At 46.6% G+C, this 12,896-nt stretch overlaps 1 protein-coding gene across 1 annotated transcript; it reads left to right on the top strand.

The window, feature by feature from the left end:
• The first annotated feature begins 1,256 nt into the window (after positions 1–1,256).
• LOC135983215 (uncharacterized) lies at positions 1,257–3,581 on the top strand. Its single transcript, XM_065593739.1, has 2 exons — positions 1,257–2,017; positions 3,012–3,581. The coding sequence occupies exons 1-2, from the start codon at positions 1,441–1,443 to the stop codon at positions 3,485–3,487; spliced, it is 1,053 nt and encodes a 350-aa protein (XP_065449811.1). The 5' UTR covers positions 1,257–1,440; the 3' UTR covers positions 3,488–3,581.
• Positions 3,582–12,896: the final 9,315 nt, after the last annotated feature.

A 12,896-nucleotide genomic window follows, 5' to 3' on the forward strand; every position in this document is an offset into this window, starting at 1 on the left:
GTCAGTAAACAGCCATTAACAGTCTTCCTTTTTCTGTAAGTGCAAGGGGAGTAAGACAACCACATTCTTCTGGGATGAAGCCAGAGTTGGGCAAATATTGCAAAAGTGGTTCACATTCGCTTGATTTTTTTAAATGACTTTTCTTTCAACATGCTCACACGTCTTTTATATTTGTTTTCCATGAACATTTGCGTAATCAAGGTATATTGGCACAAACGTTTGTGCAAAGCAAATAGAAATACTTGCATGTGCAGTTTTGAAAAATCGATTTGGAGTTCTTTTAAACAATACTATGACTTTACCTTACAAATTACAGCTAAGCAACACTGCTCACATTTAAGATATAAGCCCAGGGAACTGATTCAGATCCAAAACACAAGGCTAAAGAAATCTTAAAAAAAAAATTAAACTTTTTAAATTGATAAGTTTGTAAGCAAATTGGGATTTCTCTGAAAAATAGACAGTTTGCAGGACCCTCTGTTCCAGCAGATTGTTACCCCTGCTACATCTCTGGATGGGCAACAGTGAGGTGAGGGGCCGGGGCTGTGGCCTGAAAGAAGGGCAGAGGCCAAAGAGGCACAGCAAACCATGACCAAACCAGGTAAAATCCCTTGCTAGAGGCAGAAGAACTATCCCTCCAGGTTCCTTTCAGCTTCCTCCCTCCCCTCAACATGCTGCCTCTGGCCACAGCTGTGCTTTGACCTCGCTGCTGGGGGTCACAGAGCACAGAAGGGGAGCAAATGCTGCTGCAAGCAGCATTAATGAATCTTTTTTGACACACTACTTGGGCAGTATTGGAGAGGCACATGCCACTTTGAATGGCTGTTCAGTGACTCCCCCTCCCCCACAGTCCATCTGCTGCATTGAGTTTATGCAGAGGGACTGGTGGCAGCTTCGAGGGGAAGTAGCTGCATTTCCCATCCATAAGCTTCCCCCTACCACCCAGGAGTGGACATAAAGAGAAGAAACTAGCTCTAAGATTCAGAGTGGTAGCCGTGTTAGTCTGTATCAGCAAAAAGAACGAGGAGTACTTGTGGCACCTTAGGCCTGGTCTACACTAGGCGTTTATGTCGAAGTTAGCGCCGTTAAATCGAATTAACCCTGCACCCGTCCACACTGCGATGCTATTTAGTTCGACATAGAGGTCTCTTTAATTCGACTTCTGTACTCCTCCCCGACGAGGGGAGTAGCGCTAAATTCGACATGGCCATGTCGAATTAGGCTAGGTGTGGATGGAAATCGACGCTAATAGCTCCGGGAGCTATCCCACAGTGCACCACTCTGTTGACGCTCTGGACAGCAGTGCGAGCTCGGATGCTCTGACCAGCCACACAGGAAAAGCCCCGGGAAAATTTGAATTTGAATTCCTTTTCCTGTCTGGCCAGTTTGAATCTCATTTCCTGTCTGGACATCGTGGCGAGCACAGCAGCACTGGCAACGATGCAGAGCTCTCCAGCAGTGATGGCCGTGCAGTCTGGGAATAGAAAGAGAGCCCCAGCATGGACTGATCGTGAAGTCTTGGATCTCATCGCTGTGTGGGGCGATGAGTCCGTGCTTTCCGAGCTGCGATCCAAAAGAAGGAATGCAAAGATCTACGAGAAGATCTCTAAAGACATGGCAGAGAGAGGATACAGCCGGGATGCAACGCAGTGCCGCGTGAAAATCAAGGAGCTGAGACAAGGCTACCAGAAGACCAAAGAGGCAAACGGACGCTCCGGATCCCATCCCCAGACATCCCGTTTCTACGAGGCACTGCATTCCATCCTCGGTGCTGCCGCCACCACTACCCCACCAGTGACCGTGGACTCTGAGGATGGGATACTGTCCACGGCCGGTTCCTCAGACATGTTAGGGGACGGGGAAGATGAGGAAGGAGATGAGGAGGGCGAGGCAGTTGGCAGCTCTCACAACGCTGATTTCCCCGACAGCCAGGATCTCTTCATCACCCTTACAGAGATCCCCTACGAAGCGTCCCCAGCCATTACCCCGGACACAGAATCTGGTGAAGGATCAGCCAGTAAGTGTTGTAAACATCTAAACATTTATTTTTAACAAAACAGGAATATTAACAATTAAAAGAATGGGTTGTTCATGATTAGTGTGCCCTAGGCGCTTAACGGTTTAGTAAGGGGCAGTGCAAGTTTTGAAAAGAAATCTAGCAATGTCCGGTTTTCAGTGATTGTCCTGCACAAGCCGCTCTACTGTGTATTCCCTGCTACTGCAGCTACAGTAAAATGCGGTCTATATGTGCGGGGATAGAGCAGTAATCCTCCTGGGACATCTCGATGAAGCTCTCCTGGAGGTAACTTGAAAGCCGTTGCATGAGGTTCTTGGGGAGAGCGGCCTTATTGGGTCCTCCGAAGTACGACACGTTGCCGCGCCACGAGATTATCAGGTACTCGGGGATCATTGCTCTGCACAGCAGGGCGGCATACGGCCCTGGTCTTTGGAGGCTTTCCCGGAGCATTCTCTCTTTGTCGCTCTCGGAGATCCTCATCAGGGTGATGTCGGCCATGGTGACCTGCTTTTAATTAGGTAGGGGAATGTTAGTGTTGGGACTGCTTTCCCGTTCCTTTACAGAACTGTCACCGCTGGTTTGCAGCCACGCGGTGGAGGCGGGAGAGGGGCAGCCGAAAGGGATCATTCCCGGGGACAGCCGCGAGGGGGTGGGACAGGGGCAGAGTTCCCGCTTGCCGGATTGCTGGCAGCAGGGACTGACATTGATTTAAATGTGAAATGAGGCCAGTGGTAATATAAAAGTTTTAAACTGCCACAAGTGTACGGCTTACCATGTCTGCCTGCAACAGAAATTCCGTTGTGCTGCCTCGCTTCTCAAATGTGCTGTTCAAGACCCCAGGCACAGAATGCGAAGGCCGAGAATTCGACCTTGTGCTGAGTGCGCATGTGAAAGGTGCTGTGCATGGTCTTGTTCACAGAGAAAGACTATGTTCTTTGTTCACAACTACATTTATCTTTCAGAGGAATTCACTCCCTTTTTCCCATTTCCACAGCCCCGTCTGCGACTGTCTCACAACCTAGCCTGGAATCACACTCCCAGAGGCTAGCGCGGATTAGGCGTAGGAAGAAGAGGACACGGGAGGACATGTTCTCTGAGCTTATGGCCTCTTCCCAAGCCCAGGCAGCACAGCAGACCCAGTGGCGGGAGAACTTGACCCGAATGCACCAAGCCAACATGGATCGGGAGGAGAGGTGGCGGCAGGAAGACCAGCAGGCGACTCAAACGCTGCTTGGACTACTGAGGGAGCAAACGGACACGCTCCGGCGCCTTGTGGATGTTCTGCAGGAACGGAGGCAGGAGGACAGAGCCCCGCTGCAGTCCATCTCTAACCGCCCTCCCCCGCCACCAAGTCCCATACCCACCTCACCCAAAGTGCAAAGAAGGAGAGGCGGCAGAGTCCCTGCTAACTCTCACTCCACCCCTGCAGAGAGCTCTAGTAGCAGAAGGCTCTCATTTCCCAAAATTTGAAAAGTTCTTTCCTTCCCGCCTGACACAAGCCCACGTCCAAGTTTCACCTCCCAATGCCATGTGTAGTTGATAATAAAAAATTCGTTTCTGTTAACTACTGTTTCAATCATGTTCTTTTGGAGGAGGAGGGGAAAGGGGGTTGGAAATTGGACAGGACAGTCTCCTTTGGCAGGGTACATAGTCGGGGGCAGGCACAGCAGCAGGGCACATACACAGTGCAGTGATGCAGTGACTAGTTGCCCCGGTTAGTCTGGGAGGTTGTTTTGATGTAATGTTGGGGGGGGTGGGTTGCTCTGTGACTTTGTGGCGGGGGAGGGCAGTTACAGATCTTAAGCGCCGGTCCTTAGACAGGATCACAGAGCCACACAGCATGGGATCTGTAACCGTCCTCCCCCTGCCACAAAGTCAAATAGACCTCCCATACACACAGTCCCGATCAGGAGGGGTGACAGGCTCCGTTGAAACAAGCATCCCACCGCAGCGGAGCCTGTCAATCCTTGAGTTTAGAAGCTGCATTCGCATCACAACACTAGACCCGCCCCGCACCACAGTCTGCGTCCCAGTTTTAAAAAATTCCCGCTAAAACAGTATTAAAGAAAACGGTGTGCTTTAACAAAGTAGAACTATTTTTATTTCGACACGTGTGTTGGAGGGGGGGTGAAGGGGGTATGTAACTGGATAGGATAGTCAACATTACCTGGGTAAAGAAACGGGGGCAGGTTTAGCTTCTCAGTACACAAACTATAAAATCACAGGTTACCCTGCTCACTCAGGAACTTTGCTTTCAAAGCCTCCCGGATGCACAGCGCTTCCCGCTGGTCTCTTCTAATCGCCCGGCTGTCTGGCTGTGAGTAATCACCAGCCAGGCTATTTTCCTCAACCTCCCACCCCGCCATAAAGGTCTCCCCCTTGCTCTCACAGAGATTGTGGAGCACACAGCAAGCTGCTATAACAATGGGGATATTGGTTTCGCTGAGATCACAGCGAGTCAGTAAGCTTCTCCATCTCCCCTTGAGACGGCCAAAAGCACACTCCACCACCATTCTGCACTTGCTCAGCCGGTAGTTGAAGAGTTCTTTTTCAGTGTCCAGGGCGCCAGTATAGGGCTTCATGAGCCAGGGCATTAGCGGGTAGGCTGGGTCCCCGAGGATGACTATAGGCATCTCCACATCCCCAACAGTTATTTTGTGGTCCGGGAAGTAAATACCTTGTTGCAGCCGTCTAAACAGACCAGAGTTCCTGAAAACACGAGCGTCATGAACCTTGCCCGGCCATCCCACGTAGATGTTGGTAAAACGTCCCCTGTGGTCCACCAGTGCTTGCAGCACCATGGAAAAGTATCCCTTTCGGTTAATGTACTGGGTGGCCTGGTGGTCCGGTGCCAGGATAGGGATGTGAGTTCCATCTATGGCCCCACCGCAGTTTGGGAATCCCATCGCTGCGAAGCCATCTATGATCGCCTCCACGTTTCCCAGGGTCACTACCTTTGGCAGCAGTACATCAACGATTGCCTTCGCTACTTGCATCACAACAACCCCCACGGTAGATTTGCCCACCCCAAACTGGTTCGCGACTGACCGGTAGCTGTCTGGCGTTGCAAGCTTCCACAGGGCTATGGCCACTCGCTTCTGTACACTCAGTGCAGCTCGCAACCGGGTGTCACTGCGCTTCAGGGCAGGGGACAGCAACTCACAAAGTTCCAGGAAAGTTCCCTTCCGCATGCGAAAGTTTCGCAGCCACTGGGATTCATCCCAGACCTGCAGCACTATGCGGTCCCACCACTCAGTGCTTGTCTCCCGTGCCCAGAATCGCCGTTCCACGGCATCAACATGACCCATTGCCACTGTGATGTCCTCGGCGCTGGGTCGCCTGCTTTCTGACAGGTCTGTGCTACTCTCAGACTTCAGGACATCACCGCGGTGCCGTAGCCTCCTTGCCTGACTTTTCTGCATCTGCCTCAGGGAAACCTTTATGATAAGCTGCGAGACGTTGAGAGCGGCCACAACTGCAGCGATGGTCGCAGCGGGCTCCATGCTCGGAGTACAGTGGCGTCCGCGCTGTCAATGACTGGAAAAGCGCGCGAACTGTTTTCCCGCCGGCGCTTTCAGGGAGGGAGGGCGGGAGTGATGGACGGATGACGACAGTTTCCCAAAAGCACCCTCGACTCATTTTGTTACCCAGAAGGCATTGCCGGCTACACCCAGAATTCCAATGGGCAGAGGGGACTGCGGGAACTGTGGGATAGCTGACCACAGTGCACCGCTTCGAATGTCGACGCTATCACCGTTAGTGTGGACGCACAAAGTCGAATTACTGTCCTTAGTGTGGACACACACGTTCGACTTTGCAATATCGATTACAAAAATTCGATGCAAGTAAAATCGAACTACTCTCGTAGTGTAGACAAGGCCTCAGAGACTAACATTTATTTGGGCATAAGCTTTTGTGGGCTAAAACCCACTTCATCGGATGCATGCAGTGGAAAATACATGTTCTCCCTCTGTGTGTATATATCTTCCTACTGTATTTTTTTCAATTGCAGGTAATTTTTTTGAGTTAATCGTGCGAGATAACTGTGATTAAATCGACAGCCCTAATTAGAATCCTTTCATATTCCACCTCACTGCTGACAGCATCCTTTGTAATAAAAACCTATGCCTTGCTACTGGCGTAACCTATGCAATTCTGCATAGAAATGATGCAGACTGCATCCTGAAGGCACGCGTGCAACGCTTCTGTTTTCTCACACACATTACTGGAAAACACAGATCTCCTTCTATCACAATTACAGCTCTGTCACGCACCTCAAAGTAATCCAGAGATCTCACAAATACACCTCTATCTAGCTGAGCTATTGCCTCTGCCAGTCACTGTCCACACTGGAGTGTGCCTGCAGATAATGAATGCTTAGACTAGGGTGATGGATTCTTCCTAAAAGTGTGGAGGGGAGGGGAGGGTGGATATGAGTCCCTGCCCCCTCTGTGGCCCCACCCAGACCCTCAACTTCCCCCGAGGCCCCGATGGCAAGCCTGGGCTCCTCCACCTCCCTGGGTTGTGGGGCCTGACAGCAGCCCCCCAGCCCATGTCACCAACCAGGGCAGTAGAGGGTCCGTGGCTGCCCACGTGGCACTTGCCCCAAGCTGGCGCCGGCTTATGTTACATCTCAAAGTAATCTGCATGTCCCCATATCCCAAACACACCTTTACCAAACCGGCCCAATTACTGTCTCCACCACTTAGTTCAGGATAACTTAATACATTGACTGTACCTGGAGTGTATGCAAGTATTTCCCATTGGCTAGTGCAGCTTCAAGGGAACAAGAGGGAAGGTGGCACGGGCAAAGTTCTTTTCCCCCGCCTTTTTGTCCTTTAATAGCATCTGATGGATTACTATTGTTGAGAGTGAAGGGGTTGTAAAGGAGGTGAAGAGATTGTATATTTCAGCGACTGCATTGTAAAGGTATGTTATGTTAGGTCATTACTGAAAGATGGAAGAGTTAAGGTTACATGGGTAATCATAACTGTATATTTCCTGGTTTTCAAGTTTGAGTTTTGCTCAATTCAGCATTCTGAAAGGGGACGACCTACCACCAAGCAATCTTAACTCTGCATTCATATAGCTTTTTCCCCCTCATTGAATAACTTGCCAAATGTTAAACCACTGTAAAAGTTAGCTGGCCAAAAACAAGCCAGCCTTCTAGGTAGTCTCTCAGTGTGGTCACTGTAGGCAGTTTTACTCATAACCCTTAAGAGGGGTAGGGTATCACTTCAAATAAGTTATTACTTAGTGTCTGCTATCAGCCAATACCTCAACAAGAACAATGAAGGTAGGCCTGTAATTTGAGATACATAGGATAAGTAGTCTAATATAACTGACTGGTTTACAGGGTGGAAAGTTTTTTACCTAAGGATATGTCTTCTCTAGAGTAAATGAGTTCTGATGTTTCCCCAAAGGTTGAGGCAAATCTATGCATGCTCTGACAAAGATCTATGAAAAACCATTAACACAATACTGCCTAATGGATACATTATCACAAAGCAAAGCTCTGAGGAATGTAATTTATAATACAATGACTGCTAAAACTGCCACTCGGGTAGAGGCTAGTGTGGAAGGCAGATTTCAGAGTTTGTTTCTGACCTGGGGCAAATAGTTATATAACTATGACAAAAAAAGCATTGAAGATAATCAGGTATATAAAAGAAGTGGGGTCCAAACTTTGTTTAACAGCCTTAAAAATGAGTAAACAGCTGTATATATAGCTCTCACATATCTGAGGACAGATCACCAACATTCACTGCATTTAGTGGGAAATTGTATAAGTTTTGTGAAATCTCACATTTCTGAGCTCACATTTAAAGTTGATTTTTCTTGACAAGTTTCAGAGTAGCAGCCGTGTTAGTCTGTATCCGCAAAAAGAAGAACAGGAGGACTTGTGGCACCTTAGAGACTAACAAATTTATTAGAGCATAAGCTTTCGTGGACTACAGCCCACTTCTTCGGATGCATCCGAAGAAGTGGGCTGTAGTCCACGAAAGCTTATGCTCTAATAAATTTGTTAGTCTCTAAGGTGCCACAAGTCCTCCTGTTCTTCTTTTTTCTTGACAAGTGGCCTTACAGCTCTATACGTGGATTTCCCTCCCCCCCCCCCGAATTTCCCCAACAGCCCCCCACACTTTTGTGAAATAATTACATGCAGTGTTGCCACTTTACTGATTGTTTGGAAATCTGAATTGAAATATTCATACACACTTTAAAAGCATATACAGTGTATGATAAAATACGTGTATCTGAAAAGTATACTAGATTTGAAAAGTATGAACATAGATTAGCTTCCTTGTACAGCTGTTGTTTTTATGACAATGTCAGTGCATTCATTTTGGTGATGTTTTGGCCAACCTAATAATTTCAGATTATGATTTGTAAGCAAAGTCTAAATGAGCTCTCCCTGACAGCTAGTGATGAGCTGGGTCTGGGGAGAAAGGCTTCAGGACCAGATTGTATTTACATTCACACCTAATCTACCTAGGTATCCAGTAAACAGAGCTGTGTTGCCCAAGTGATAGATTTTGGTTGGGGTTGGATTACAAATCACTTGAATGCGGGGGGGGGGGGGGGAATGAAATGTTATTCTTCTTGTAAGAGTAAAGGGCAGTAGAACTATACTTAGCCTGTGCTGATTGAGGGCATCAAGAGAGAGGGTGGGGACAGGCGTTTTGCTTGATGGTCTGCCTAAGGCCTTGGCTACACTGGCGCTGTGCAGCGCTGCAACTTGCTGCGCTCAGGGGTGTGAAGACGCCCCCTCCCCCCTGCCCCCCGAGCACAGCGCTGCAAAGCGCCAGTGTAATCAGAGCCTGCAGCGCTGCACGCTCGCTCACAGCGCTGCAAGCTACTCCCCTTGGAGAGGTAGAATACATACAGCGCTGCGAGAGAGCTCTCGCAGCGCTGGCGGTGTGACTACACTCACGCTTCACAGCGCTGTCGCGGCAGCGCTGTGAATTCCCGAGTGTAGCCAAGGCCTGAGTCACAAGTACTATTTGACTTGCCCCTCTCCACTGTTTAAAGACAGAGCTGATTAGGTTCCATCGATAGTCTTTTGTTTTGTTAAGTGACCACTACAGCTGAAATCACTGATAATCAGGTCTAAAGAAGAACAGGAGGACTTGTGGCACCTTAGAGACTAACAAATTTATTAGAGCATAAGCTTTCGTGGACTACAGCCCACTTCTTCGGATGCATATAGAATGGAACATATATTGAGGAGATATATATACACACATACAGAGAGCATAAACAGGTGGGAGTTGTCTTACCACCTCTGAGAGGCCAATTAATTAAGAGAAAAAAAACTTTTGAAGTGATAATCAAGCTAGCCTAGTACAGACAGACAGTTAGATAACAAGTGTGAGAATACTAACAAGGGGAGACAGATTCAATGTCTGTAATGGCTCAGCCATTCCCAGTCCTTATTCAAACCGGAGTTGATTGTGTCTAGTTTGCATATCAATTCTAGCTCAGCAGTTTCTCGTTGGAGTCTGTTTTTGAAGTTTTTCTGTTGTATATAGCCACCCGCAGGTCTGTCACTGAATGACCAGACAGGTTAAAGTGTTCTCCCACTGGTTTTTGAGTATTTTGATTCCTGATGTCAGATTTGTGTCCATTAATTCTTTTGCGTAGAGACTGTCCGGTTTGGCCAATGTACATGGCAGAGGGGCATTGCTGGCACATGATGGCATATATCACATTGGTAGATGTGCAGGTGAACGAGCCCCTGATGGGTTTAGTGCTTAGACCTGCTGTGGGACAGTGTTTCTGTGGAAGAGATGGCCCAGTCTGCACTAGCAGCGAGGTTCCTCCACTGAGAGCTGGGTGGAACCTCAAGAGACCAACTAGCAGAGGTCACAGTGGCAGGTGGCAGCAGAAGATGGCGGTGCAGGGCCATTGGCAACAGAGTGATGGAATGAACAGTGGCCAGAGCAAAACAGTGAGCAACTGGAGGAACGAGCAAGGCGCCTTCTTTCCCCCCCATGTGGGAAGTGAACTCATGTGAAAGCACCTCTGAACTCTGAGTCTTCACTGACCAAGGACAACACCACTGAGTGTTAATGAGGCTGTTAAGAAGGCTGGAGCCACAACAGTTCATGTGAACAAACATGGCTGTGGCAACATACTTTCTATTTAAGCAAGAAATACCACAGCCTACAAACTGGAGGCCAATGTTAAGTGCATTGTCACTTGTTCATCCTGAAGTTGAACACTGGTTCCGAACAAGACCAGCAAATGCTCGCTATCCTTCAGCAAGAAACTCAACTGACTGGCTAGAAGCATGTGGTGCAACAGTGAAAGACTCAACAGTTGAAAAAGTGAAGAACTCTCGCACCACATTCAAAAAATTTGCATACATGGCTGATGAATGTACCGATGCAAATGGGCATCAAGTATTAAGTCATTGCGTATGTTATCTTGATGTCAGTGATAGGCCAGTAGATGCATTTCTAGATGTTCAAGTTATAGAAGACACATCGGCTGCATCTGTGACAACCCACATCTTAGAAGAGTTAAATGCTTGTCAATTAGACCCCAGAGAGATGGCTGCTTGTGCATTTGATGGAGCTGCAAACTTCTCTGGAAGACATGGTGGAGTACAAAAGCTTTGCTCACAGAAACGTGTAACCCAAATCTCTCCTATACACATTGCAGAGGCTATCTATTCCAACTAGTGTTAGTATGAGCTGCAGATTCTTCAAAAAGACTTTTAAAAAAGCTATAAATCTAATGTCTTCATTATATTCTTTTTTCAGCAAGAGTCCAAAAAGACTGAATATCTTGGAAAATATAAGAAGATACACTGGGACTGAAGTTCAAATTTGTCCAAACTAGGAAAACCCTCTGGTTTTCTCATGAGCGATCCTTGGCTGTGGTCTTAAAATTACCCCAGACATTATTACTGGCTTTGGAAAGTATCTGCCAAGATGGGATGGATCTAAGTAGTGAGGCTGGTGGATTACTTTTGCTACTACGTTCAGAGAAGACAATTGCCATTCTCTCTCGTAAGTCTACTGTTGAAACCACTTGGGTCATTAAACAATGCCATCCAGGCATCTGCTACAACAGTAGTAGATCTTTGTCCAACAATAGAAGCTACATTTGGATCAGAGAGCTATCCCTTGAAAAAGTACTGGAAGAAGCAAAGACTTCAGTCCAGAAGTTGACTAATGAAGGCATTTATAATGACTCCTTAAGTGAAGAGGACAAGAAGTGTTTGTTAAGACAACTGAAAAAGTACACAGACTTGATTCTTAAAAATCTACAACAGCGACTTCTAGATTTTACTCAAACTCTATGTAGCTTTTACAGATCCCTGTCCTATAAAACACTGACAGTTGAGTGGAGTGAGGCACTACCAGCAATGGGGCTGCCACGTGCTCAGGATAGAATAGAGAATTTGAACACAGAGTGGAATATCATACAATGCATGAATGAAGATTTGACTTCAACTTTTTTATCATCACTAGTGGCTCGACCCGATCTTTGTGCTATGTTTCCTGGGATGAAAGAAGTAGGAATTCATCTCTCGCTACTCCCAGTCACAACAGCTACAGTTGAGCGTTCTTTTGCCTCATTGAATAGAATTTTGTGTTCTGAAAGAAGTCGCCTTCTGCCTGGTCATGTGAATGAACTAATGAGCATATCAATTGAAGGAATGGACGTACTGGACACACGAGAAGCCACCAAAGATGAACGCACTGCATTTAATAAGTTCATTAACAGAGTTGTGCAAAATTACAACAAGAAACCAAGAAGGATGTAGATGTAGTGCTTCATAGAAGGCTTGAGTAGCCAACTTTAATTTGTGTGATGGTTTTAAAACATGAGTTGAATCTAATAAAATGGTAATGAAACATTTTTCAGTTTTTACTATAGTGCCATACAGCCCCCCTTTACCCTCACCCCTCATCGACCCTGACCTCTCTTCCCCCCACATAAATTGAAACACCCCTCCCCTAATTTCAATTCCTGGAAAAAACCCTGGCTCTATACTTTCTCAAAGATGAGAGGTCACCTTCTGAGAGAGTTTTTAACTTTCCCTATTTTATCTCAGATCCCACAGCATGAAGTATTCAAGGATTAAATATTGTCTGTTTGACTACACCCAGTGCAATTTGAACAGAACCATCTTAATTGCACTTCTACCCTTGCAATAAATAGCATGGGAACCTAAATGACCAAAAGTGATCAGAACCTCAATTTAATATCTCAGCTGAAAGACAGTACCTCCAGCAGCCTTTATTGACCTTTGCATTAGGATAACATTGATTCAAAAATAAGTAGAAAGAATGCCTTCTACTGGATCAATGCCACTTCCTGTAACACTTATGTAGTCCCTGGAGGTCTCCCATACAACTACCATCACCCAAAATCACCCAAGGTGGTATAGCTATAGTATTAAATAGAACTTAAATCTATTTTGTGATAAGACTCATGGCGGTATAAAAAAAGTGCTTTTTCTTTTAGACATAAGGTAGACAGAGAAAAGGGCATACAAATTACATTATAATGTTTAAACAAAAGTGTCGTTTTTTCTGCAAGTTAGCTTTAAAAAAATAAACCCAGCTCACTATAGAAAATAACCAATAGTTTGCACTTCAATCGTTTCTTTCATCTGAGAATCTCAAAGAACAATCTAAGAAATTTATTTTGCCCTCAACACCTGTAGTAGGTAAGAACCCTCCTTCTACAGACGATAAAAACAAACCCTTCACAACTAACCCAGAAGGAGGTTAAGTGACTTGTCTAGAGTCATAGAAGTAGTCACTGGCAAACCTAAGAACAGAACCCAGGTCTCTTGCCATACAATTCTCTGCCTCAAGTACAAGATCTTCTACTTCCATGAGTTAAGTGGAGTTATGAT

Source organism: Chrysemys picta, chromosome 4 (assembly GCF_011386835.1).
Source record: "Chrysemys picta bellii isolate R12L10 chromosome 4, ASM1138683v2, whole genome shotgun sequence".
NCBI classification, from domain to species: Eukaryota; Metazoa; Chordata; order Testudines; family Emydidae; genus Chrysemys; species Chrysemys picta.

Excerpts from the sequence above, each read along its gene's own strand:
- LOC135983215 (XM_065593739.1), top strand. The coding sequence starts at position 1,441 with ATGCAGAGCTCTCCAGCAGTGATGGCCGTGCAGTCTGGGAATAGAAAG. Across the intron at positions 2,018-3,011 it reads ATCTGGTGAAGGATCAGCCA|CCCCGTCTGCGACTGTCTCA; the intron begins GTAAGTGTTGTA and ends CCATTTCCACAG.